General features: G+C 44.7%; 2 protein-coding genes and 1 long non-coding RNA gene across 14 annotated transcripts in view; 2 read left to right on the top strand and 1 right to left on the bottom strand.

The window, feature by feature from the left end:
• plxnb2a.1 (plexin b2a, tandem duplicate 1) overlaps positions 1-2,241 on the bottom strand; it is a 108,633-nt gene extending 106,392 nt beyond the window's left edge. For 2 of the 3 annotated variants that reach the window (XM_046379568.1, XM_046379567.1), the window contains exons 1-2: positions 1,835-2,241; positions 1,707-1,747 (exon numbers count right to left, since the gene is read on the bottom strand). The gene's annotated coding sequence lies outside the window, so the exon portion shown is untranslated. Of the gene's footprint in view, positions 1-1,706 lie in introns of all 3 variants that reach the window. The other variant, XM_046379565.1, reaches the window with a different exon arrangement.
• An 8,322-nt stretch (positions 2,242-10,563) lies between these two features.
• On the top strand, positions 10,564-13,370 carry LOC124053966. Its single transcript, XR_006842286.1, has 3 exons — positions 10,564-10,740; positions 10,939-11,087; positions 13,240-13,370. It is a non-coding gene; the product is annotated as an uncharacterized LOC124053966 (long non-coding RNA).
• A 2,358-nt stretch (positions 13,371-15,728) lies between these two features.
• The window catches only part of abcc9 (ATP-binding cassette, sub-family C (CFTR/MRP), member 9), a 39,759-nt gene continuing 31,148 nt past the window's right edge, over positions 15,729-24,339 (top strand). For 4 of the 10 annotated variants that reach the window (XR_006842276.1, XR_006842278.1, XM_046379570.1 and 1 more), the window contains exons 1-6: positions 18,369-18,598; positions 20,341-20,526; positions 22,513-22,654; positions 22,793-22,917; positions 23,801-23,967; positions 24,122-24,223. Coding sequence is in view for 6 of the 10 variants with exons in the window: in XM_046379570.1 (XP_046235526.1) it covers positions 20,379-20,526; positions 22,513-22,654; positions 22,793-22,917; positions 23,801-23,967; positions 24,122-24,223 (684 nt within the window). In the remaining 4 variants the exon portion in view is untranslated. Of the gene's footprint in view, positions 16,071-18,368; positions 18,599-20,340; positions 20,527-22,512; positions 22,655-22,792; positions 22,918-23,800; positions 23,968-24,121; positions 24,224-24,339 lie in introns of those variants that run through there. The other 6 variants (XR_006842280.1, XM_046379572.1, XM_046379574.1 and 3 more) reach the window with 4 other exon arrangements.

A 24,339-nucleotide genomic window follows, 5' to 3' on the forward strand; every position in this document is an offset into this window, starting at 1 on the left:
GACGTGTGTCAAAGCTTTCACTGAAACAGCCTGGCTTCTAGCAAAACATTAAGAAGGGATTTACTGAAGAGATTATTCAAAAAGAACACAGCGTTTTTGAGCGATCGCTCGCTTTGGGAACACATCACAATTGCTGTTTCCTTGAAAACATTAATTGAACAAGGAACAGCGATGAGCGTGGGAACACGAGCCTGCAGTTTGCAGCAAGTTTTGGGTCTTAAAGTGTTTTTGTACTTTAGTTTCAGTAACTTTTGATCCACTTCATGCCGGGTATGCATACAGTACAAATGTTTCCTGCATTTCCTCCACAGCAGTACACATTGGAACTTCCCCCGTGCAGACTGCCGCAGATTAAACATGACAATGAACTGTTCAAGCGGCCTTGAAACTGCATGCTCGACTGATCGGAGCATCATATTAGCCATAACATCAAGCAACCTGAGTGTAAATAGAGCTCTGCTGCTGTAGCTATAATGAGTTTATGGCTTCAGAGCTCAAGGTGCAGTGTGGAGGCTGTTCTAATCCATTAACTGACACCATGGGCAATTACCTTCCCATCATACACGGCAACACTTGGAAGCAGATGGCAACCAGCACAGTAGTTTCAAAGATTCATAGTTCCACACAAGATGTGGGTTAATGTGTTTTTCTGACCTTTGGAGCCAAAGATTTGACTAAGCACATCATTATCTGGCTGCTGCTGCCATGGTTTTGAGCACTTCTGATCAATTTTTCCATCAAAAAACATCTGTTTCCATCACAGTGGACAATATTAGGGATATCTATCTGACACTCCCTCTGAGCCTTAAAGCCCCTGCCTAACTTCCAAGTGTCCTCCTTGGGATCAATATGGATTTAGTGAAGAGAATCAATGAAAGGCCGGTTCTGGACATGAGTTTTTAAAATGCCAGTATGTGAAGTTAACACTGGAAGAAGTCAGACCAGTCTGGAACACATTATGGCAGCCGTGTCACTCGCTCAACAGGATCAGCCCACTTGCCGAGGCTCCAGATGTTCTGTGCATTCATTACTCCCCACACATTCCGTTGTTTCCCTTATGCGCAGACTGTCACGCCAAACTCCGTTTAGAAATCTTGAAATTAAACCAGACCTTACCCGTCAGCCAAGGCTAGAGCATCCAAAGCAGATTTAAACTGCTGTCACGAACTATCACAGCCTACGCTCCATTGCGGTGTGCATAACAAATGTAAAACAACGCTTAGTTTTTCTCGAACTATGCCTTGATTAGTTTTAAAACACACCCGCCCGTCCTACTAGACGGCATCATTGTCTTCCACTGCGGCGACAGAAACTTGTCATTAATTCCAAAAGTTTTCTCGAAATAACGCACTGCTTGGTGGATAGCTTGTAAGCCGAATATCCAATATCTCGATGCTCTTTGTAAAACATCGCAACTTGTGTGATATGTTGCGTATCCCATTTGCTAGAAATCGATAAATCACTAAATGCGAAATTTTGTGGGCGGGGTTCGGTGTGACGTTCTCCGAACAAGAGAGAGGGGGGACATGTCGGGACAACAACGCGTTGATAAGAAATCACGAGTGCGTAACAAACCTCTAAAATCCCCCTAAAGCTCCTCCGGCTGTGTGAAGCTTTGGGGGAAAGTGTAGCTGCATTTGGAGTCAGGGGGATTTTATGAAACTTCACATTATTAAAAAGTAATGAACCAAGCAAATGCCGCTTACCTCCGCTGATCCCTCTCAGTGCACAGCCGTGATGTTTCTTTCTGTATTCCGCAAAAGATATCAAAAGTTAGAAAATAAAACTCGTCCTCTGTGTTAGCGGTCCTTCAAGAGAAAAGTTCCAGATTTACATCCTGAAGGGGGGAAACTGATCTTGTCGAGTCCAACTGGGACGAAGCGGACGTGCGGTGGAGCCGCGCGGCTGCTGCCTTCACGGCCGAAGTTTGCTTCAACAGTATTCCCACAGACAAACAAGTAGACGGGCTGCTCTCCTCGTCCTTCCCACGCCCAGGAACCCGGCTAACTACGTGCCCCGCTCAGGTGTAATTCATGTCTACACCAACACGCGCACACGTCCAGGTTTTAATGGCAGGGGTGTGCGTGTGTGTGTGTGTGTTTTCTGTCTGCAGCGCGAACACGAAGCGCACACATCCAGTCGGACCTTCAGCCCGAAACTCCGCTGCAAACGGCGCGACACGCAACAAAACTGGAGACTATCAGGATGAGGGCTTTTCTTCCTCCTCCTCCTCCTCATCCCATACTAAACCCCCAGTGCCTCTGGGTTTATACAATCTGTTCAAGTTGGCGAGAGTCAGCGTGAAAAATACCGGAAATGTGGCGAGTCTCCTTTCAAAATAAAAGCAGTGCCTAGAAAGAGTGGAGAAAGACTATAAACAGGAACCAAAAAACACAAATCTCTCCGTCTACTATTATTATATTCATTTGGGAGATTTTGTATGTTTGCTTTTTCTATTTCCTAGCCCACTTGCACGTTTATTAATATTTTATATTTGCACTCTTTCTTTATTCACTGCAGCCACGGCACAACAGTTTCCCTCGGGACAAATGAAATTGTGTCTCATCTTATCTGTCTGATCTGGACAGGTTTGTCCTGTTGGCAGCACCAGCTTAAAGGCCATGTTGTTATGGTCACCTTTATCAAACACCTAAAAATGTGTTCAGGCCAAACTGACAAGATCAGTGTATTTTTAGTCGATGTTTTATCACTAAACATTATGACTCTATTTTATGAATGTCCAGAAAGAAGAGGAAAAACACAAGCAGAATCAGGTAGAAGAACAATGGTTGTCAACAAAAACTCCCACTGACTCCACAAGAAAAACGAGCTCACTCGCTGCCATGAGCGATGTTAGAAAATATCTGGACTTATCTACATCAAAATAATGCTCTCACAGTAAATGACAGCATTTATTTTGTCTTTCCTGTGTCAGTCTATGGACACCACTGTCTCACCAAGCACGGTGGAGTCAGGGCTAAAAAGGGTGAAGAATGTGAGGATTTGGGGAGAAAACACATTCAACTGTAAAAAGAATCATTTGAAATTAAATATGGATTTGTTGTTTTAAAAAAAGATAAATCCACTGCCTCCATGCTTTGTGAACAATTTACATCATTTCCTGTTGGTATGTAGAATATATGAACAATATAGTCAGACTTCCCGGCCTTGTCAGAACCATGCTTCGCCAAAGAGGGATCTTATTTTGAAAACTACATTCGGAAGTCTTACTCTGTGTTTGTTTATAACTTGATTCAGGCTGCTTGCTGAGTCCCACGGGTTTAAATTGAAGGCCGTTGACGAAATGTAACTACCCCTTTAAAATAACGAGAAATCAGAGAGGAATTAAAGGAAACGTTTTTAATAAGTTAACCTTCCACCAAGAAACAAGCCAAAAGAAATGAATGCAAACTGACAAACTGTTGCTTTCTCTTCAGGCAGATGTGCGTGCTGCGGCCTAATCCAAGCTTTAGATTAAAACCTACTTTTAAATAGATTATGGAAAGTTCAATTTGCATTCAAAGTAATCTATTTAGACCCCCCACCGTTATCAGGAACATGATTTATTTTTCATTTTATCCTTACATTTTCCTTCTCATTTTATCCTTGGACTTTTCTCTGACGAGCAGTGGCAGTAAATCCTCAGAGGACTGGGAGAGTCGCCCTGTCAAGCCCTGTTAAGCGTGCAGTCGCCCCCGCTGCTAATTCGAGGGCTGGGTGGGACACAAAGGAGGCTTTGTTGTTGGAGAATTTGTCTGAGAAGTAATCCTTGACACTGGGCCATTCAGGGGCCTAACCTTTTGTTTCATAACTCTGCTGAGTGTTACAGTAGGCACCGGGACGTTAGGACAACTTAAAGTGGTGCAAGTCGCCCTGTTATGGAGCGAAGTTAAAGCCTTGTGGGTTAGGGTTAGGTTAGAAAGATTGTAGTGGTGGAGACTGGAGACGCCTCACAGTATCGAGAGATGTCCCACACACTGGACCTTTAAAGTAAAGGAGTCTCTTGACTCCATAAGCAGTATAATCACTGGATGGAGTTTGTGAAATTCAGACTTAAGCCTGAATTCCATCTAATGTCCAACAGGGGGCGATCTGATTTTAAACTTATGAGGAAAATGAGTCTACTTCTCACGTGATTTATGACCTCAGTAAGCTGTTTCCTGAAGAGTTTACGGTCTCAGTTGCGTATTCCAAGTCTTCTTCAGTTCAGCATGATGTTCATGTTAGAAATCCAGCTCCCATTCAGTCAAACAGATCATACAGCAGGCTATGCTGTTGGGTGGGGCTACCATGGCGTGGCCCTCAGGTTCATCAGTCAGATCCAACCAGCATGTCCAAACCGGTTCAATCCTACTCGTCCAAATATGGCCCCAAAATATGAAGATGACATCAGCCATGTTGTCAAATTTGAGGCTTCAAAACCTCAATCCACAAACTAAAAACTGACATCACGGTGGCTCAGTTCTTATTTCTTGTACAGTCTGTAACTTTTATTGCCAAAGATCATAATAAACAACAAAATGTAAGCAATATCAAGTATTCTGTGTTCGCCAACAACTAAACCTTTCGTGAGGTCTTTGAATTGCACCGATAGCTAAGAATCATGGGAGATGTAGTTGGTAATGCTGAGTGCATGTGTGTGACACACACTCACAGTCTGAGCGCAGAAGCCTCTGTGTGTCTGTGTCTGTCACTGACAGGACAACTGACTGATCAGTCTGACTGAGCTGTTAAACACAACGTGGGGCTGAGCGGGCTGTGTTTGTGTGTGTGTGTGTGTGTGTCACTCTTTGAAGCTTGTCTGTGCTCATGACCCGTAGGTGCACACAAACAAACACACACACACACACACACTGCTGCTGTTACTTGTGCTGGACTTGAGCGAAGCTCGTGTGCAGCCGTGTTCAGACTGACCGCCAGAGAAGAGCGTCAGGGCTCCAAGTCTGCACGGTTCCCAGGGTTCTGCACGTGGACACCTCAGTTACTGACTGAGTCCCGCACTTCCACGAGCCGCCATTTTGGATTGGCAAGCAAAGATTTCACCACAGTTGTTTGTCTTAGCTTTCATAAACCCGAGCATACGTGGACCTTTCAGACCTGCTGAAAGAGTGCGACTGACTGCTTCCTCCCTGCAGCAGGTCATCACACACCTCATCAGGCTGCACACTCCAGAAAATGTTGATCTCTTTTATTTATTCGTGACCAGCACGATTTTCTTCCAGTTGTGCAGAAGTCGCCGAACTGTGGACTGCTAACTTGTCTTCTGACCATCATTGTGTCCATACGAATTGTCCCAAGCGTTTCTGCTAACATCTCATTTCTTCTGTCCAACGTTTCTGTTTGAAGTTCGCCTTCTCGTTCTGTCGTTTTATCTCCCTCCATCTCACATGCAGCGTTAAGCCCATCTGCCCTCACTCAAAGGCCGCTGTTGACCTTCGACCCCGTGTGTCGGGTGACATGTCAGTACGTCTGGTCAGTCATCCACGGTTAACACATTCCTGCTAACTGCTCGTCTTTCTGTTTCTCATGTCCACCATCTCTGGCAGAACAAAATGATAGAAACATGCGCTAAAGTATGTTTTTTGTGGGATTTCAAATCAGTCAGTAGCATCTAATCCATATCCTGTGAGTCAAAATAAATATTCAAATTCCAGGATTTTTGGCCAAAGAAATTAAAAATTATTTAATTAAGCGACATTTATAAAAAAATCCTGATCAACCTACATGAGGAAGAAGTTAAGACGAGTCATTAGTCCGAGCTCTCCAACAGAATAAACTTACACAGCAACACGTTTATTAAAGCAGACTCTGAAAGTATCACAGAATTCAGAGCAACACCTCCAAGTTCCCAGCAAAGATTTAACAAAATCCCCGAGTCCAAAATGTGAAGTATATGTTAATCTTAACTGTGTTTGGAATATGTACTGCAGGTAAAATGTCAAAATAAAGTATTTCTGACCTGCGTGCTCCTTCGGCTGCATCATAACAAATGTATTTTATGCAGCTGGTTGTTATTCAAACCCACAGACCTTTATTTGAAATTCTACTGGAGACCCTAAAGTTTCGACCACACCACATACTGCGTGTCCATTAAAGCCACGGCTGAGCTCCATGGAGAATACTCGTGTTTTACGTTGGCCTTTTGTGCACCGAGTAGGCGAACCCTGCACTGAAAAACACGTACGTTTGCCTCAATCCAAACAGGAAGAAGCCGCATGTACGCCTGCCACGAGCTCAGGGCCGAGACAAACACCAGCAGGTAGGGAGGCTGATAAGACGGAGAGCTGATGGACGTCGGTCAGGATTACTGACTGAGATTTGAGCCCTCCGTCGACTCCTGCACCACATTGTAGTACAAACCAGAGATTATGCTGAAACTTTATGCTTAGTATGTTGCCATATATGTTGATTGTCTCCTTACGTTTCAGTTTTTTATTGTTTATGTTGCAAAAATGCTGTGTTTAAGGTCCAGTTTGCTTTAAAAAACAAATGGTTAGAGTTGATTCCAACATGGCTGGAAACTCCAGACGTCTCTGTGAAAATACCTGCTTCATGCTCATTCAGGGCGTCGCTCGGTGGTGCCGTCACATTGTGGTGTTAACGTACAACATTTCACTCAGGTGACTGGACTGTGTTTCAACCCCTGTGGCCGTCACACCTCCAGGCCCCTTCAGTCTGTAGTATTTTGCAGTAATAACCAAAGTAACCCCTGCCGGCTTCGCTCCCTTTTCATCCTCCATTATCAGATCCCCTTTCCTCGCCCTCAGCCGCTCATCCAGATCCTCCCCCACAATAAAACCTCTTTCCTTCCCAATGCCGCTCTGTCCGTGTCCTGCGTTTGGTTCCCTCCTGAATACATAACAAAGTCAAGCTGAAAACTGCACAAAATGATGAGAATATTCCCTTCAGAGCAGTGTGGCCGTACCTTGGACTGAACCTTCCATTCAATGTACAGCAACAAGGACACCGTCGCGCAGCACAGGAAGGTGAAGTTCAAAGCCACTTAACGGGAGCAAATGAAAACTTTTATTATTAAAGTGCAGCCTTCCTCAGTTCAGTGGGTTTTACTGCAGTACAGTAACAGTAGCTTGTGGTTATGTCTACATGCTGGCGCAGTAAAGCTGATGCTGAGCTCTTGTTATGTGATAAACGTACGTCAGACAACGCCTCCCTTCTCTCCCTCTGGCTTGTAGAAATTCATCCAGTCAGATATGATTTGGGAGGACTTCCTGTCAGATCACTTAAAAACGCACTTTTGTGGTTAGTTTGTGGATCGCAGCAGCAGAATCACAGTAGTTTGTGTGTTTGGATATCAGCCGGCAAAGTCGCCTCTGACCACTCGGCCATCGCGACCACCGGGAGACCAAAACGCTTTGTTTCGAGCACATTTTTCACCTTCTCAGGGAACTCGACCATCCTAAAACCAAAAGACTGAGTCACCCGTCCATCCTTCTGTCTGTCCGTCCATCCGTCTGTCTGTCTGTCCTGTCATGGGAGGGCAGGCTATTTTTGTTTGAGCTGAAAGAGATATTCAAACACCTCATTATTACAGTGCCCACAGGTGTGTGTGTGTGTGTGTGTGTGTGTGTGTGTGAATTCAAGTGGGAGAGATGTCAAATGTGAATGATTTATGAGTATGTAAATGAGATTGTTGAACTGTTGAAGGACAGCGAAGAGCAAAACTGGATATTCACACACACACACACACACACACACACACACACACTCATAATATTCTGCTCTGTCAGAGCCGCCAATCCAAGCCTCGGTTTACTTTCCATTTGAAATGTGCGATAAACATTAAGCCGCGTGTCTCAGCCAATAAAACTTCTCATAATCTAAATGAATTGAAATGAACTGAAGCTGCATTTAAATGTCGACCGTTTCTGTTAAAAATACACACTTCATTCAACATATGACGGTGAACATGTCAGAGGGGATTCTACAGAGGCCCCCGAGGTCCAAAACGATGCGGGACAAGGTGCACTCCTGCTGTCAGCTGATCAGTCTGTACTGTTGAGGCTGTGTGATTTCAAAGTAAAACGTACACACACACACACACACACACACACACCTTCCTCAGGGTCAAACGATCACACACATGCGGCCTGTGCAGTGGATGCTGTGGCGAAGAGATTAGAAAAACATCCGACGACCTTAAGGAACTCGATGAACCGCAGTGTCCCCAGTTCGTGCTGCTTTGTCTTACTTTCAGCGCTCATGTTTCCTGTCCCGTGTGCACAAGGTCACGCGAAACAAAAGGTGATGCATCGAAGGCGTTTCACGTTCCTGTAAACCTGTGAGCTTTTCTGCGTCGAAACAGATGAAATGCAGCAGTTCTGCCTCCCGTGTCGGCATTCGGGTCCGTTTCCTGATGTGTTCCTGTTGAACAAGCGTGACACATGACAGGAGGAACCTGAGAAACCCACCTGAGGGCTGCTAGCATGGCTAAAACTGTTAGCTTTAAGATTAGCATGGTAGCATATAAGACTCGCAGGTTTTCTGCTCTGTAGCTTTCATGGATTATTTTATAAAAGTTCGGCATTCACTCACAAAAACAACAGGAAACTGTTAAGTCGTTCCTTCGTTGTCCTCTTTCAGTTACAGTGCGTTTCCTCCGCCGCAGGCCGCTGACCAACATGACTTGATGCTCTCACCGCCATGTAAAGCTGCTTTAATTTGGTTTGCTGTTTTATTTTTTCACTGTTCCGAGCACAATGACAAAGAGCCAAAGATCTCGTCTGCCTCCCGCCGCTCCCTGATCCCATCGTCGCTGATGCTGTTGACCCTGACGGGGCCGAGGGCCGCACAGGCTCTACAGTAAGCCATGAGAGGAGCCTCACAAAGCGACTCGAAGCACTTGACCGCATTCAGCTCTGAGCGACTCCTCGTTCCAGCTGACACCAAGTCAAACTAAAGACACGTTTGTGTTAACTTGCTTTCTGGTGAAGGCAGAGAGAGTCTGCTGGGCCTGCAGAAACTCCATCCTGATGCCGCCTGCCTGCTCTTGGAGGCCACATGCTGTCCCCACACCACACAGTCCATCAATCCAACGCCGCTGCGTGTCATACAGACAGGAAATGAAAACAAGCAGGTGCAACATCAGGCAGCGGGACGTGAATCGACACAATGAACCGCCATGCAGTGAGGAGGTGTCACTCCGTCCTGCTGTAACGACACTGTTTCTCTGCACCCACTTCATTTACTTCTGTGAATGAGTTCTCTCGTGTCTCTGTCGCGAAGCCTTTGAAGAGGCAGAAGAACAGCGTTTTCATGTCTGAGGCAATGATCCGACACAGCAGCCATCGGTGGAAGAAAACCTTCAAAAACACTCTCTGAAAGAGGCAAACGAGTCTCACGTTTGGCTGATGACTGACACAGAAACCGACCTCGTATGAGCAGATTTTAGGTGGGATTTAAACTGGCATGTAGAACTGAAGGGGTGGAGGTTAGTTAAGGCTCAACAAACTACATTCGCTGACGCACCAGTTTATGTTCCTGTCTGCGAGCAGGACGCGGGACTGGAAGAGCGAGTATTGATCGAAGGGAATCATACAGAACTGGGTTCATCTTCTCTGCAATTATGGAAGAAACAAATTGAGCGATTCCTCAAGTCCATTAAGGAACAAATAGAAAACCTGACTTCCATCAATATGGGGCTTGTTACCCACACTGCCACTGTGCCGCTGAGGATTAATTGCCCCCCACTTCACACGCCTTCAGCCGCATTATTTATTCTCAGGGCGCTGCCAGCTGATGAGAGGGAGAAGTGCTGCTGGTGACAGTTTTTATCCATAATGTGAAAAGGGAAGTGAAGTCCTGCGGCAAACAGATAAAGTTAATGGCGAGCCGGTGAACATGGCGGAGCATTTGGCGGCTACAGAGACGGACGTTTCCTGTAGGAGCTGGTTGAGAACAGGAACAGAGACAGATTTCCCTTTTCGTCAGCTTTCTGTGCTGCCTGCAAAGTGAGCCAACATCCAGATAAACCAGGACTCTTGTGGCCGCCTGTGATGGGCTGTAACCACATTTAGTACTTCTACTCAAGTACAAGTACTGCTACACTTAAGTACAGTTCTGACTCTGCTACTTTGGAGTAGTTTTTACTGCGCTGCATTTGATTGGCCACTCTTTGTAGGTTACGTGCTGCAGCAGTTTTGATGTTGGAGCCCATAATCATCCAGCTGATAATCAGCTGAGCCCTCGTACACAATACATTCACACAAGCACAGGTAAATGATGTATAATTCACTTCAACTTGTGCTTTTGACACTTAAAAACATTTCATGTCAAATACTTGAAGACGTTTCCTCAGGTACTGTAATATTTCTTTACTCTCACTCAGGCAAAGCTTTTTGGAAGCGTTTGAGAAGCTGAGACGACACCTTCGACACACGCATTAACATCTGAGTTGTTGTTGATATAAAACTTCTGGTTATTGCACAGAAGTTCTGTCTCTCAAATTTCTCAAAACGTCGAACTGTTCCTTTAAAAATACTGGCTTAAAGTCCATCACGTCAAACCTCGGCGTCTTCAACGGTTTGATCATTTACTCAGAGGAGACGCCCTAATCAGCCAGGTGAACTCCTCACCTGGGCCGTGTTAGTACCGCGATCCACACCGCGACCCGGACAGGGAGGAGGAACCGCCACCAGTGTGTGAGTGTGTGTGTGAGTGTGTGAGTGTGTGTCTGGAACACATGGCTGCGGTGACTGCAGAGGGCTGTGAAACAAAGAGCAGGTAGATTGATGATTGATTAGCTGTGGCTGTCTCATTGGCAGCCGTCACTTTGATGAATTACACCGCTGAGAAAAACACACTGCACTCTGATTACTGCCAGCAAGACGAGTGTGTGTGTGTGTGTGTGTGTGTGTGTGTGATGCCCTGTATCTACTCTTTGTTAGGGCATGTACGTACAGTTCGTGTGTGTGTTTTCAGTGCGTCCTGTGTGTCCACGTTCACGCTCTCAGGATCCTCGTTTAGTATTCAGCCAGAGGAAGCAGCTCATCCCCACCAGTCTGGCCCAAGGTCCTGCGCCTCTCGGATCCACGAGGCGATTTGTTCATATTTAACAAGCCGGATGACAGGTATGTTCGTTTTCATTGTCCCTCAGCTCCACCTGTCGAGGAATGCGCTGAATAATTTATGCTGATAAAGGCCACACTGCGTCTTTTGATCCGGCAAAGATTTGAGTGAAGCATTGAAATTACGTGCGTTTCATTTATTAAACATCTGGGCTGCCGACGCCGTTGGACCCACGTCAGCCCTCGCGTTAACGTGGGTGGTTTAAAGCTCCTGACGGCTGATATTCGGTGCTTTTGAAACGTGCTCATTTCGGTGGCGTTCAGTGTGAAAGGTGACTGTGGCTCAGGTTTTGAAACCTTTCATCTCTTCGATCATTGACTCTGAGCACGAGCGTTTCTGCTGATCGGGACTCAAGGAGAGGCCACGAGGCAGGTAACTCAGCCGGGTTTATTGGGCCATGAAAGGTGATCAGGACACGTCCAGTCCTTCACTGAGAAATACACTATATAGACAAAAGTATCCAGACACCTCCCTCTCTATGGACCTGTTTCTCAGGGTTTGGACTCGGCCCCTGACCTCCAGTGAAGGGAAATCTTAATGCTTCAGCACACCAAGACATTTTGGACAATGCTATGCTTCCAACTTTGTGGCAACAGTTTGTTGAAGGCCCTTTTCTATTCCAGCATGACTGTGCCCCAGTGCACAAAGCAAAGCTCCATAAAGACATGGTTGGATGAGTTTGGTGTGGAAGAACTTGACTGGCCCACACAGAGCCCTGACCTCAACCCCATCCAACACCTTTGGGATGAACTGGAACGGAGATTGTGAGCCAGGCCTTTTGGTCCAACATCAGTGTGTGACCTCACAAATGCTCTACTGCATGAATGGGCACAAATTCCCACAGAAACACTCCAACATGTTGTGGAAAGCCTTCACAGAAGAGTGGAAGCTGTTAGAGCTGCAAAGCTGTCTGTGTGTTTACAATGAGACGTCATTAAAGTCCCTGTTGGTGTGATGGTGACGGGTGTCCCAACACTTTTGTCCATATGGCGTCGCTCTTCCTCTTCAAAAGGAAGTTTATGACGAACAAAGTTTAAGTTGATGAATGGATGGCTGGGGTGATCAGGCACCAGGTTCCCCTCCTGGCACCTCGATGCTTTATGAGCTCCTCTTGTTCGGCGGCAGTTAATCCTCAAACTGCTGTGACACAAAGGCAAACAAGACAGCAGAAAAAGTCGACCAACGTGCCAAACTCGAGGCCTCAAACCCGCCACGGCCGGCTGGGGGCGTCGTTTCTCAGAAGTGATTCTCCATTTTTATTCTGTGGCTCTGACTGTGAATAAAGGTTGGATTTGAATGTGAGCCTCTCCTTGATGCAGGCTGACCCGAACTGTGCTGCTCGCAACGTCCTCTCTGGCTCGATGCCCGAGGCTGCTGCACGTTTTGCTGAAAACCGAGAAGCCGTGGAAATAAATACCTGTCCCGTGTGGTGCTGCAGGCCGTCTGGACGCTGCGGTCTGAGCTGAGTCAAAGACGAGGCCCTCCAGGGCCACACACGGTGGTTAGAAAAGGCAATATTAAAATGAGCTCTGTAATCACTTCCCGGGCCCCGGGACCTGAAGGGACACACCGCAGCAACAGCATACAAACAAAGTGTGAATATGAGGCCACTCAGCACCAATAATCAGCCTAATCACACAGGAGAGGGACGGTGGATCCCAACCTGTGGGGCGGGACCCCTTCAAGGGCCCGAGAGACGAACCCAAGAGGTTACAGGATCGAAAATCATCTGCAACAGACTCCGAGATAAAACCACATGGTTGTATACACGAGTGGACATACAGTATGTCCCATACTGCAGGTGTGTTGTCAGGGGTCACGAGCCTGAAGGGTCGGGGTTTGAATCAGTGATGGACCCGCCGACCCCCCTCTTCTGTTTCCCCGCTCTGTCACACACACACACACACACACACACACACACACACACGCAAAGCAGAAGCACAGACATAAGACACACAAAGACGGACACAATTAAAGCAAAGTCGAAATAAGACACGGGCACAGACGCACGTGGGCAGACTGGCAATAGTGAATATTAAAATGTCACACACGCAGGCTGACGTAACTGGATATGAAATATGAATTGGATCTTATGTTTTTATTTGACATTGTGAGATTATTTTCTGCGGTTTGGTTCCTGCTCTAAACTCGCAGGTGAGGCCACCAAGTGAAAATCCTCACGCATGAGAGACGACCGTGCAGGTCACAAACCAAATCTGTCCTGCGTGTCGCACAGTCACGACTCGGGCCAAAAGGTGTCGGCGGAAGCGGCTGCCGTCTGTGCTCCGTCCGTCGCCGTCTTCAGCTCGAGGATCAGCGTTGTTTTGTCCACTAATCTTTTCTTATTATTTTGTTCCTTCCTGTCGCTGCTGTTATTCTTTGCAGAAAATCCTGCGATTGTGCTCTGCTGTCTTTCCACTAAACCAAGTCGAGGCGACGGCGCCCTCTAGTGGTCAAAGTGTTTTTATTTGAGCTTGTCATAAGAGGCCGCATGAGAGAGAAAACACTGTGACCGTGGGTAAAAAAATTAAATCTTTTTATAGAATACTGCTTAATGTTTGTTAAATTATCTCCACGGTGCACCGTATTGTACCGCAGCCTCTGAGTTTGGAACTTAAAGGCGGTGACTTCTAAACGAGCTGGTGGGTTATTGGTGACTTTGCCTTCACTGATATCTCCGACAGTTTGAAGTGACCCTGACAGCATCGTAGCTGTGGAGCACCTTCTCTTCCCTCCTCCTCCTCCCCCTCCTCCTCCCCCTCCTCCTCGTGGAGCCTGCCCCTGGCTCACCTGTTTGTGTTAATGATTAAAAGTGGAACTAACCTCCTCGGATCTGCAGGGACCGCATCGTGCTCACACGTGGCGTCCTTCTGTGCGGACTTTAACAGGCTGAACAGCAGAACGAGCCAATGAAAACGTTTTGGTTACGTCATAAACCTTATTATGACGCCTTCAAGTGTCAGACACACATTGATAAGACTGCACTGTCGTCTCTCCACGGCTGAATGTTAGCTTCTGATTTCATTCGTCATTCACTTTCAAGTTTGATTTGTTGACTCGTGTATACAAACAGATTGAAATCAGTGTCAGCAACCCAGCAGGTGGCAGCACAGACTGACGGCTAACCCGCGCGTGCTCGCGGGCTTGAGGCCGACACACTGAGGACATTTTTGGAAATCAAGACCATTTTGGGAAAGACAAAAGACTTGTGGATAACGAGAGCACAGAAGAAGTCTTTCACTTCAACTCATGAAAACAAAAGTGTCACATTTCTGCTGTGTGTGCGTGTGCGTGCGTGTGTGTGTGTGTGTGTGTGTGCGCGCGCGCGCGACAGAGAGGGGATCGGTCCCCACTTCCTGTTGTGGGGCAGCATGTTGGTCAAACACTTCCCTCAGGAGAGAACGTTCTCACGCTGTGCAGCATCACGTGGATGCAGGACGCACAAAAACGCACTCGTGCGCACACGAGTTGACACGCAAACCGAACGAGTTGACATCAGACGTGCTGACGTGTCACTCGCGCCGCAACTCAAACCGAGTGACCGTAAACGACGATCGATCATGTCTGAATCAGGAGCAGAGATGACTTGACCTCCGTCCGTCTCGCTGAGTGTGACTGCGGGGCTTCCGGTGACTGGCGGGGGTCACAATGTGCCACTTCCTCCTCTGGTGACCCAAAGGTCAAAGGTGAACGTGGAGCAGCTGTCTTCTCCTTTTCCCTTACTGTACAAACAGAGGAGGGCGAGTGGGAGTCTGTGTCAGACCCCGGGGGAGCTCGAGAGCTACGTGTGTGTGTGTGTGTGTGTGTGTGTGGGTCAAGCTCCTCCCTCGGTAAGTCCTTGGGAAACACTGGTGGACGGGGGTCCCCTCACACTGTCCCCGTCCGCGATGTAAACACACACACGGTCACTAAGCTTGATGTCTCTTGATCTCCCGGATCACAAACCCTCCCACACACACACACACACATATACTACCCCCCCCCCCTCTCCTCCTCCTCCCCCGGCTGTGGCCTCTCAGCTGGGAGAGTTAATGGAGTCCCGGACTCCATGTCGTTAATCCAGCACCTCCAGAGTCCTCTGGTAGAAGAGAGAAGTGAGCCGTCTGCAGGAAACACACGCGGTCATTCTGATGATTGTGACGCACAAATAAAACACTTTAACTCTGATGAAGGCTCACGAGCGTGTGTTTACTCTGCGGCTTTGTTGTACCGAGCCTGACTTCTCCATTGGCTTGTCACCTCATCCAGCTCTAACACTGTCACACATGAGCGTGAGTGAACAGCGCCCTCTTCCTGTCCTGCGCTGTAAAGCACTCCATCACATTTCAAAATAAAAGGCAGCGCAGGTGGACGAAGACCGACGGTCACGTGTTTAATGAACGAGAATGATGTTAAAATTAGGATGAGCTATTTGTCATAGCCTGCAGATCTATAATGACTGGATTATTTTGTAAGCTGGGCGGGTGTGTTTTACATTTTATTTCTTTCCTGTTCAGATTTGAAGGAAAAACGTTTTGCTGGAGGCTTTTTGCCCATTTAAAGCCCCTGTCTGCAGAGTTCAACCTCAGACCCTCTCACGTGACCTTTACTGTGAGTGAAGGTGCGCTGGCTGTAAATGTCCACGCGCTCCTTTCATCATAAATGCAAGATTAAAAGCAGCATCTTTGAAAGCAGACAGCAGATTCAGCTCCGCGGCGCTCATTCGGCTTTAATTTGACCCACATCTGCCCATGTCGAGCATAATGAGTAATGTTAGCGGGCAAAAGCCAGCCACCATATCTGGGACTGTGTGTGTGTCTCTGCCGTGCCACTGGTGCGCCATAATACCGTAGCCAGAGCGGACACGACTGCAAGTGTAATATATAGGCATTTCCTGTCCCCGCGCCTTCAGTGTAAACCGCAATATCATAAGACACAGCACACGGGGATTAAGATCCGGGAACGTTTTGACCCAAAAGAACCCACAAACCTGCGTGAGAGACCGGGTAAGTGCTGGGGAAGGCTTTTCCATTTTATCCTTCTGTCACCCTCCGCATTCAGCCACTTGAACGTTGTCTTAGAATGGAAGCCATAGCGCTCATACCAGACTTCATTCAACGTTCATGTAGTTCAGTGTGTTCTCGCCTCTCAGCGAAACTATGCGTCTTTAAAATATAGGAATATATATTTTCTGAATAACTAGAGGACCAGTATTGAATTCGGCATCCATATAATCCAGTAATCACGTACGTTTTAGGAGATTACAAGCTTGATTTATGCTGAGCTCCCTCGCTGCTCACCGTGGATTTAGAGGAAGCTTGCTGCTGGGCACTACAGCGGGACAGTTCAAAAAGTTAAAAGTTCAACAATGAAAAATCTTACTACATTATTTATTTTTCAGCTGAATATAGAAATGAACCCAGTTGATTTAGAAAACCTCATCAAGTGACGTTTTATTCGTACTGGTATTTGCGCATACTGGTAAAAACTTTAAATTCCGTGTTTTCTTAATAGAGTTTGGTTATCTCACAGGGGGGTTGCCCGAATCACATCGCAGGTTGTGCCACACGATGAAAGACGTCAGATGTCGTTTTCTTAAAGATAATTTTGTGATCAAAGAGTGCTGGAGTTACATCTTGCTGTTCTGGATTCAGCAGTTTTGCATGAATAAGAGTGCAGGGACAGGCAGGGACTGTGCTCGCTTCACTGTGCTCTGCTGACCGCATCCAAGGTCTTCTCTCCGACGCATTTTGATGCCAAGCCAGGCGCTTTCACGCGTGTATCCTGCGTCCTCTCGGATTCAGAGAGGTTTTAGATTATGCATGATTTCACGGCAGGCTGCAGCGCATCCACTAAAAATCAGATTAATGATTTAAGGCTTTAAATCATAATGAAAATTGTCACATTCGCTCATTTTAAAACATCATCTTTACTTTATGTTGTAGCACAATTTCTTATGGGCAGTTTCATAATCTATATTATTTGGTGCTAAAAATGTCACGAATAAATTTATTCACTTGAAAATTTAGAGCTTTTAAAATATGTAAGAGCTTTTGCTGAGTAATGTTTTCTTATTATTCATAATTTGACAACCAGAGGATTTCATTTTTTCATTTTGATTTTTATTTTTATTATTCATTTCAACACTAAAAGAGTAAAAAAAAAAAAAAAGGTTTGATTTCTGTTTTTTTTCTGGTTTTGTTGCAGAAGTTTAAACGCAGTTCTTGTTTAATGACAGGTGAAAAGGTCACAAAGCAGACTAAATGCCACAGGTGTAACAGGTGAGGTGACGTTACTTCACTTGCAGGTCTGCGCGTGCAGCTCGTGTCAGCCGGCTGTTGGTGAAGCCCGTAATAAACCCCCCGCTTACTAAACTGGTTCAAGTTTGGAAATCTGATATCAGGGAACTTCGTATCAAGTTCTCTAAAATTAATCACAACTTTGCTGGAATTTACGACGTGTGTACCTTCAAAATAAAAGATCTTTTTAATCACCAGAGAATCACCACTTCAGAGACGTTCTTCTCTTTGAAACTGATCAACACAAGCAGTCCAAAATGAAAGCACAGAAAATCAATGTATACAATACAATACAATACATTGTAAAGTAATCGAATTAGTGATTTGTAGGGCGAAAGCAAATTAAATGATTGTGTTCACAGTCTAACATACACCTGAAATGACTGGAAATGGATAGTATTGTAATACGTGAACGACTATAGCATATTATGTATAAGTAACTGGGAGTACACATAATGACATAACGTGTGTGAATACACGGGTCCGAAACAGCCACAGTGATCACAAAGTGGGCAAATAACGTGACCCTCGGGTGCCTTAAAGCTCTCAGGTTTCCTGTGGGGTAATTAGTTTATGGCATTTTGATTAATTAGTTCATGTAAATTAATGCAAACTGAAAAGTAAAAGGGTTTGAGGGGATTCTCTACGCTTCTCTCTTCTCTTGAGACACCGTCTTATCAACCCTGATTACTTTTAATACCTTTAATATTTAAGATGATATCATGTTAATGTGGTTCATAAAGTTTACTCAAACATATTTGCATATAATCGACTAACAAGGAGAGTGAACTGAGGAACGCAGGAGCTCAGTATGGGCCTGCACTTTTTTAGCTTGTTAGTAAATTAATTTTGCTCCGCAAATTAAAAGAATGCCCTTTGACGTCTAAAACTGCTTTTTACATAATACTTTATAATATAAAAAGGTTTTCATAAAGAAGTATTTTTACGTTAACGTTCGAGGGTTTTATTTTGAGGGACACCACCGGAAGCCTTGTGTCGTATTCGGTGTAACTTGACAAGGTCGACAGAGCGAGCAGCAGTATGCGGAGCAGCTGATGCGCTTGCGGGGCTAAAAATAATCATTTTTTTCCCTCTCCAACTCCCACTGTATTTTGTTTCTTTTCTTCTTCTTCGTTTCCTCTGACTATTCTCTCTCTCTCTTTTTTAAATTTTTTAAAAAAATCAGACCTCAGGAATGAGACGGTGTCAGTAAGGATTATTACTTTTTCTCCGAGGTAAGAGACTTCGCTGTTGCATGTGATGTTTCTCATTAAAGTAGTCTGACTCACTTTAACTCAAATGTCACCGCTGTGTGCGCTTGATAAGCTAAATCTGAGCTAAATCTTGTATTTTAAAAATGATTTGGTTTCATAAACTGCCTTGTAATCTAACACAGTTGGTGGTTAATTTATTTATCCCTCAGCTAACAACAAATTTGTTTTTTGTTTTTTAAAATGGTGTTCAGTCTAACGGAAACGCCCATTTTAAATATTAATGCTTTTTCATAATGTAGCTACACAGTCAATATATTTCTCACAGTGTTAGTGAGCGAGTGACTCAAAGTAAGAAAGATTCGTATGGTAGAAATAATACATAAACATTTCAAAAGGTTGCTGCTCTTGTTTTTTTGAGTGAGTATGTGGCGGGAAAATTTAATATTCTTATTTTGGAGATGTGCACTTGCGGTTAGCTTCAGTACTTACAGTTAGCATTTAGCAGTTAGCAAGTATAACAGTTAGCAAGTTAGCAGTTAGCAAGTATATTCACGTGATGTCAATAAAACCACCTCTGTAACATCATCATCATCATCATCATATATTTCTCGCCCAGTATCTCCAATTCGTCCACAGTGAGACGCCAAAACACGCCAAAATCCAAGGTGCGTTGATTGCCCCAAACAAAGATGGCCGCCAGACAGATCTTTTTCGGCCATCTTGGTTTGTAAAGGAGACAGAAGTCTGTAAAAGTGGTGAAATCCAACTTCACTGTACGCTGAAGTAATCCTTTCAGTAAGAAAGCAAATATGGGGCATCATAAGCAAACATTCAAACATTTACTACTTTTGTTACAGAACTTATTTTTTATTAATCTTCATTTGACATAAATACACTGTTTGTAGAGCGCAGTGTGACTTACAAGCTAATGCAGTCAAATTGCTGGAATTATTTTACATTATAGTTAGCTGGAGGGATGAGAAAAATAACTTTTTATTTAAAAAAAATTTAGGTTCAGATTTAACTTAATAAGAACAAGAGGTGATTATTCAGTTACCGTTCAGTGAGTTGGCTTAACTGTGAGTTGACACCCTCGACCTGCTGTCTGGTTGATGTGCTCTCTAAATGCTTGGCTGAAGATAGATTCAGGGGCCGTGAAACTTAAATCTTGGCATCATGACAGCTTTTGTTTCCCGTCTTTCCCTTACACTCATTTCACATTCACGCAGCTTCAGCCAGGAGGCATGGAGCTGGGTGGTGTCCCTGACATAGCTCTCATGCCTGACGCTGGCCTGCGTTTGTGTGTCCGCGAGAGTCAGTCAGTGTGTTCGCTTAAATTAGCGACGTGCTGCAAAAAGGTCTGAGTGGCAACAGTTAAAGCCAAAGGACAACTAACGAAAGCACAAGGTTATGTAACAGAGAGCTTCCTAGAACGATTATGACATATAAATTTGAAGAAGAAGAATCAGCTTTATTGACAGTATATATATTTTTACATACACACACTGAATTCGTCTTCTGCATTTGACCCATCCTTAGTTGAACACACACATGCAACACCCGGCAAATGACATGCGGTGAAACACACAGGAGCAGTGGGCAGCACATTAATCACTCCACCACACCCAAATATTTCCTGCCCGTCCAGTGGGGGAATCGAACCGGTGACCCTCCGATCACAAGCCGCTTCACCAGGCTTCTCCCACCTCTAGGCCACGGCTGCCCCCGTGTCGTGTGAACTGACGTGTCTTTTGTTTTCACAGACTGACTCCAGGCCTGTGCGGAGCGGTCGGCTGGTGGCATGGCCCTGTCGTTTTGCGGCAGCGACAACGGTACCAATGCCTACAGCGTGACGGACGGCGTGCTGAACAATGGCTGCTTCGTGGACGCGCTCAACCTGGTTCCTCATGTCTTCCTGCTCTTCATCACCTTCCCCATCCTCTTCATAGGTAGGCGACCCAGAGTCTGGTCTTTCTATATTGTGGCCACTCAGAGTGAATTAAAAAATACACAGTTTTCTGGAGTGCTGGATTCATTTTGGGTCAAAGTTATCTGGATTAAGTACACAAAAGAGTTTCTGTGCTTCTGCAGAAAAAGTCACAGTCTGTTATATGCGTCCGACAGATGTTTACGTGTTTCCTGCCTAAGCCTCTTAAAGCTTCACCTTTTTGTGCTGTAACGTCTCAGAAATCACTGCAGCTGTTGGGACAGAACTAATCCTGTGAGGATTATCGGAACAGAGTCAGACAGGCAGCTTGATCTTCGTTCAGATTGTTCGATTCATTCAGTTTTCTTTTTAAATGCATGTGATGATGCAGTGCTTACATGTGTGTGTGCACTGTGATAGGCCCTGTGGCCCACAGTAGGATGAGAGGTTTACAAAATGGATACAGAAGTGGGCGCTATGGATAAAATCATATCAGAATCGTCTTTATTGCCATGTAAGTGAAGAGGTTTCACATTACTAGGAATTTGTCTTGGTGATTGGTGCATACATAGAACGTAAGAACGAGTAACATATAATAATAGAATAAAATAAAATAGAATAAGGTAAAAACAAAATAAAATAAGATAAGTAAAATAAATATGGTTCTGGAGGTAGTACAAAAGTGAGGTAGTGAGGTAAGCAGTGCAGATGGTCAGCAGGTGGATCATGACATGAGCATAAAGCATATATGTGCCCCTGATATTAATATGTACTGTAGAATTTTACAGTATGTGTTCCAGTGTACAGTATGTGGGAAGAAAACCTGTGCTGGTTCTCACTGAGATGTGTTACAGTAATCTGTGAACTCCAGTGTTCCTCATCTGGTGAGCAGAGCAGATGTGTAGTGATATGAACGTATCTCTCTCATGGAGACACTCACACACACACACACACACTCACACAGACACACACACTTTGTCACCAGTGTGAACATTAAGAAGCTTTGAAGAGTAGTTAAGATGGGATTAGAACAGCTCAGTGTTCTGGTGGGGACAGAACCGCTGCTGCAGGAAACAGTAAAACAAACAGTAAACAAAACAGTCAAACTGAACATAAACAAAATATTGAGTGATGAGGTTAGGAGTTATTTATTTTGTTCATTTCTGTATTAATCAACATACTTCCTTCCCGTTTGCCTTTTTCTTTTCCACATTTGTTTCTTTTGCTGTTGAACAACAAACCTAAAAATTTCAGAAGAAAAAATATGGAGAAAGCAGAAAACAAGGGAGGGAGGAAGGAAGGAAAATGGAAAGAACTTAGTCTGAAAACAGTTTTTAGAAAATGACACTAATGATGTAGAAAGGAAGTAAGAAACGATGGAAGCAAGAAGAGACAGAAAAGACAAAAAAACAGAAGGAATATGAGGTGAGGTGCACAGTTGGTTAAATGTTTTGTCTGTGTGTGTGTGTGTGTGTGTGTGTGTGTGTGTGTGTGTGTTGTAGTTTATGGGAATAGTTCTGACCAGAAGCCCTCAGCCCATTCCCTGAGGACTCACTAATTGATGCTTCCTGGTTTTGGTTTTTTATGGTCTTTGTCCCCTGAGCCTCCAAAATGGCTGCGGTCCATTTAGTTAAGAGCAGAAACAAACCTAATAACAAACTGTCAACAAACAAAACCCTGTGGCTATGAGCTCTCATCGCATCAACCTTCTCCACCAGGGAAGTCACGTAAAAGTGACGGATACGCTCTGTGTGTGTGTGTGTGTGTGTGTGTGTGTGTTGGAGTGAGAAAGTTTTGGAAATATCAAAACTTTGGTTTTATATTACATTTAGAGATTAATCAATTAGTCAACAGAAAATTAATTTGTGATAATTAATTAATTGTTCATGTCGGTTTTCAAGCAAAAAAGATGAACCCTACAGAAAGCATCTTTCATGAAGTTCTGGTTGTGATTCATCATTTCATCCCTCACTCTCTCTCTCTGTCTGTCTGTCTGTCTGTCTGTCAGGTTGGGGTAGCCAGAGCTCCAAGGTCCAGATCCATCATAACACATGGCTTCATTTCCCAGGCCACAACCTGAGGTGGATCCTCACCTTCTCGCTGCTCTTTGTCCACGTCTGCGAGTTCGCAGAGGGCATCGTTTCCAACAAGTGAGACCTCAGAGAGATATTTTATCAAATTATCATGCAAAATGCTACTTTTGTTTCATCTGTCTTCAGCAACGTTATAGGAATAATGTTTCAGTAATCAGTTATTTTGGATTTTATATTTTTGTTTCCTTCTCACTGTAGGATGATGGACACCGACCACCTCCATCTCTTCATGCCAGCCTTCATGGGTTTCATCGCAGCCACAACATCAGTGGTTTATTATCACAACATAGAGACATCCAACTTCCCCAAACTGCTGCTTGGTGAGAGTACTGGGCTGGTTAATCCTCATCTTTTTATTCCTTTGCTTTTACTCCATGATTCATGTTAGACAGTTTAAAAACTGAATTGAACCAGACTATCATCTTTTTTTCCCCACTGATTTTTCTTCCTTGTCAAATTCTGGCACCAGCATTACCCACGGTGCCTCTCGATGGACAACAGTTTGGTCTGAGATTTGACAATGTTATGCTAGTAGTGGCTCATGGAGCCTTGAGCCAGTAGCCTCAAGCAGAGATGAGGAACTGGCTGCAGAGGTCTGCTGAGCTCACTTATTTCCCGCTCCACACCCACAGATTTTCTCTCACTCTGTGGATGCCAGAGGCATTATGTTTTGGGGTTGTCCATCCGTCTCATTCTCATGAAGGTGATATCTCAGGAACGCTTCGAGGGAAGTTCTTCAAATTTGGCACAAACATCCACTTGGATGAACTGATCATAATTTGGAGGTCACTGTGACCTCGCAAAACACTTTTTGGCCATGACTCAGGAATTCATGCGCAGATTGTGACAAAATGTCAACATGAATGTCTGAAAGGATAAAATGATATGACGATATTTTATATCCAAAAGTCAAAGGTTAACTTCATTGTGACATCATAATGTTTTCTGTCAGGTGTTCAGTAGCATGACTCAGCAACAGAGGGGCAAGTTGTGACCATATTTAACATGTGGTGAATTGGTGACACCAATCCTGGTTGTCTGTTTAAAACAGTTAAACAACACCTGCCCATATTTCCTGCCCATATGAGCTTTTGCACTGAAATGGAGTGAAGTTCTTTTCAACATCATCACAGTACAAGACAACAAAGTAGCAGTGTGACCGGCTGTTAATATGACACTGTGCTCTGTTCTCTGTCTGCTCAGTCCTGTTCATCTACTGGGTGTTGGCATTCATCACCAAGTCCATTAAACTGTGGAAGTTTACAGAGTACAAAGTTGGACCGCGGCACCTGAGGTTCTGCATCACAGCCCTGTTAGTGGTCCTGTATGGACTGCTGATGGCCGTGGAGATCAACGTCATAAGAATCAGAGTGAGGGATCCCGATTCACCCAACATCACCAACTAATTGACCTGGAATACTTTTAACTGATCAAGAATCGCATTTAAATATATTAACTTTCATCATTTATATTCAAATATATGTCTTTCACTCCAATTAGTTTTGTCCTTTTCTCTCCCTGTAGAAATATGTGCTCTTTTCCAACCCCCAAAAAGTGAAACCACCAGAGGATTTACAGGATTTGGGGGTTCGCTTTCTGCAGCCGTTTGTCAACCTTCTGTCTAAGGTAGACAAAGAGCAATTTTTTTAAAATTACAAAACAATTGATCCCATTTGAGTAGTCTGAAATTAAATTAAAAATTTACCCAATTCAAATGTTTAGAAGGCAAGTAACAAGCTAGA

Source organism: Scatophagus argus, chromosome 22 (assembly GCF_020382885.2).
Source record: "Scatophagus argus isolate fScaArg1 chromosome 22, fScaArg1.pri, whole genome shotgun sequence".
Classification (NCBI taxonomy): Eukaryota; Metazoa; Chordata; class Actinopteri; family Scatophagidae; genus Scatophagus; species Scatophagus argus.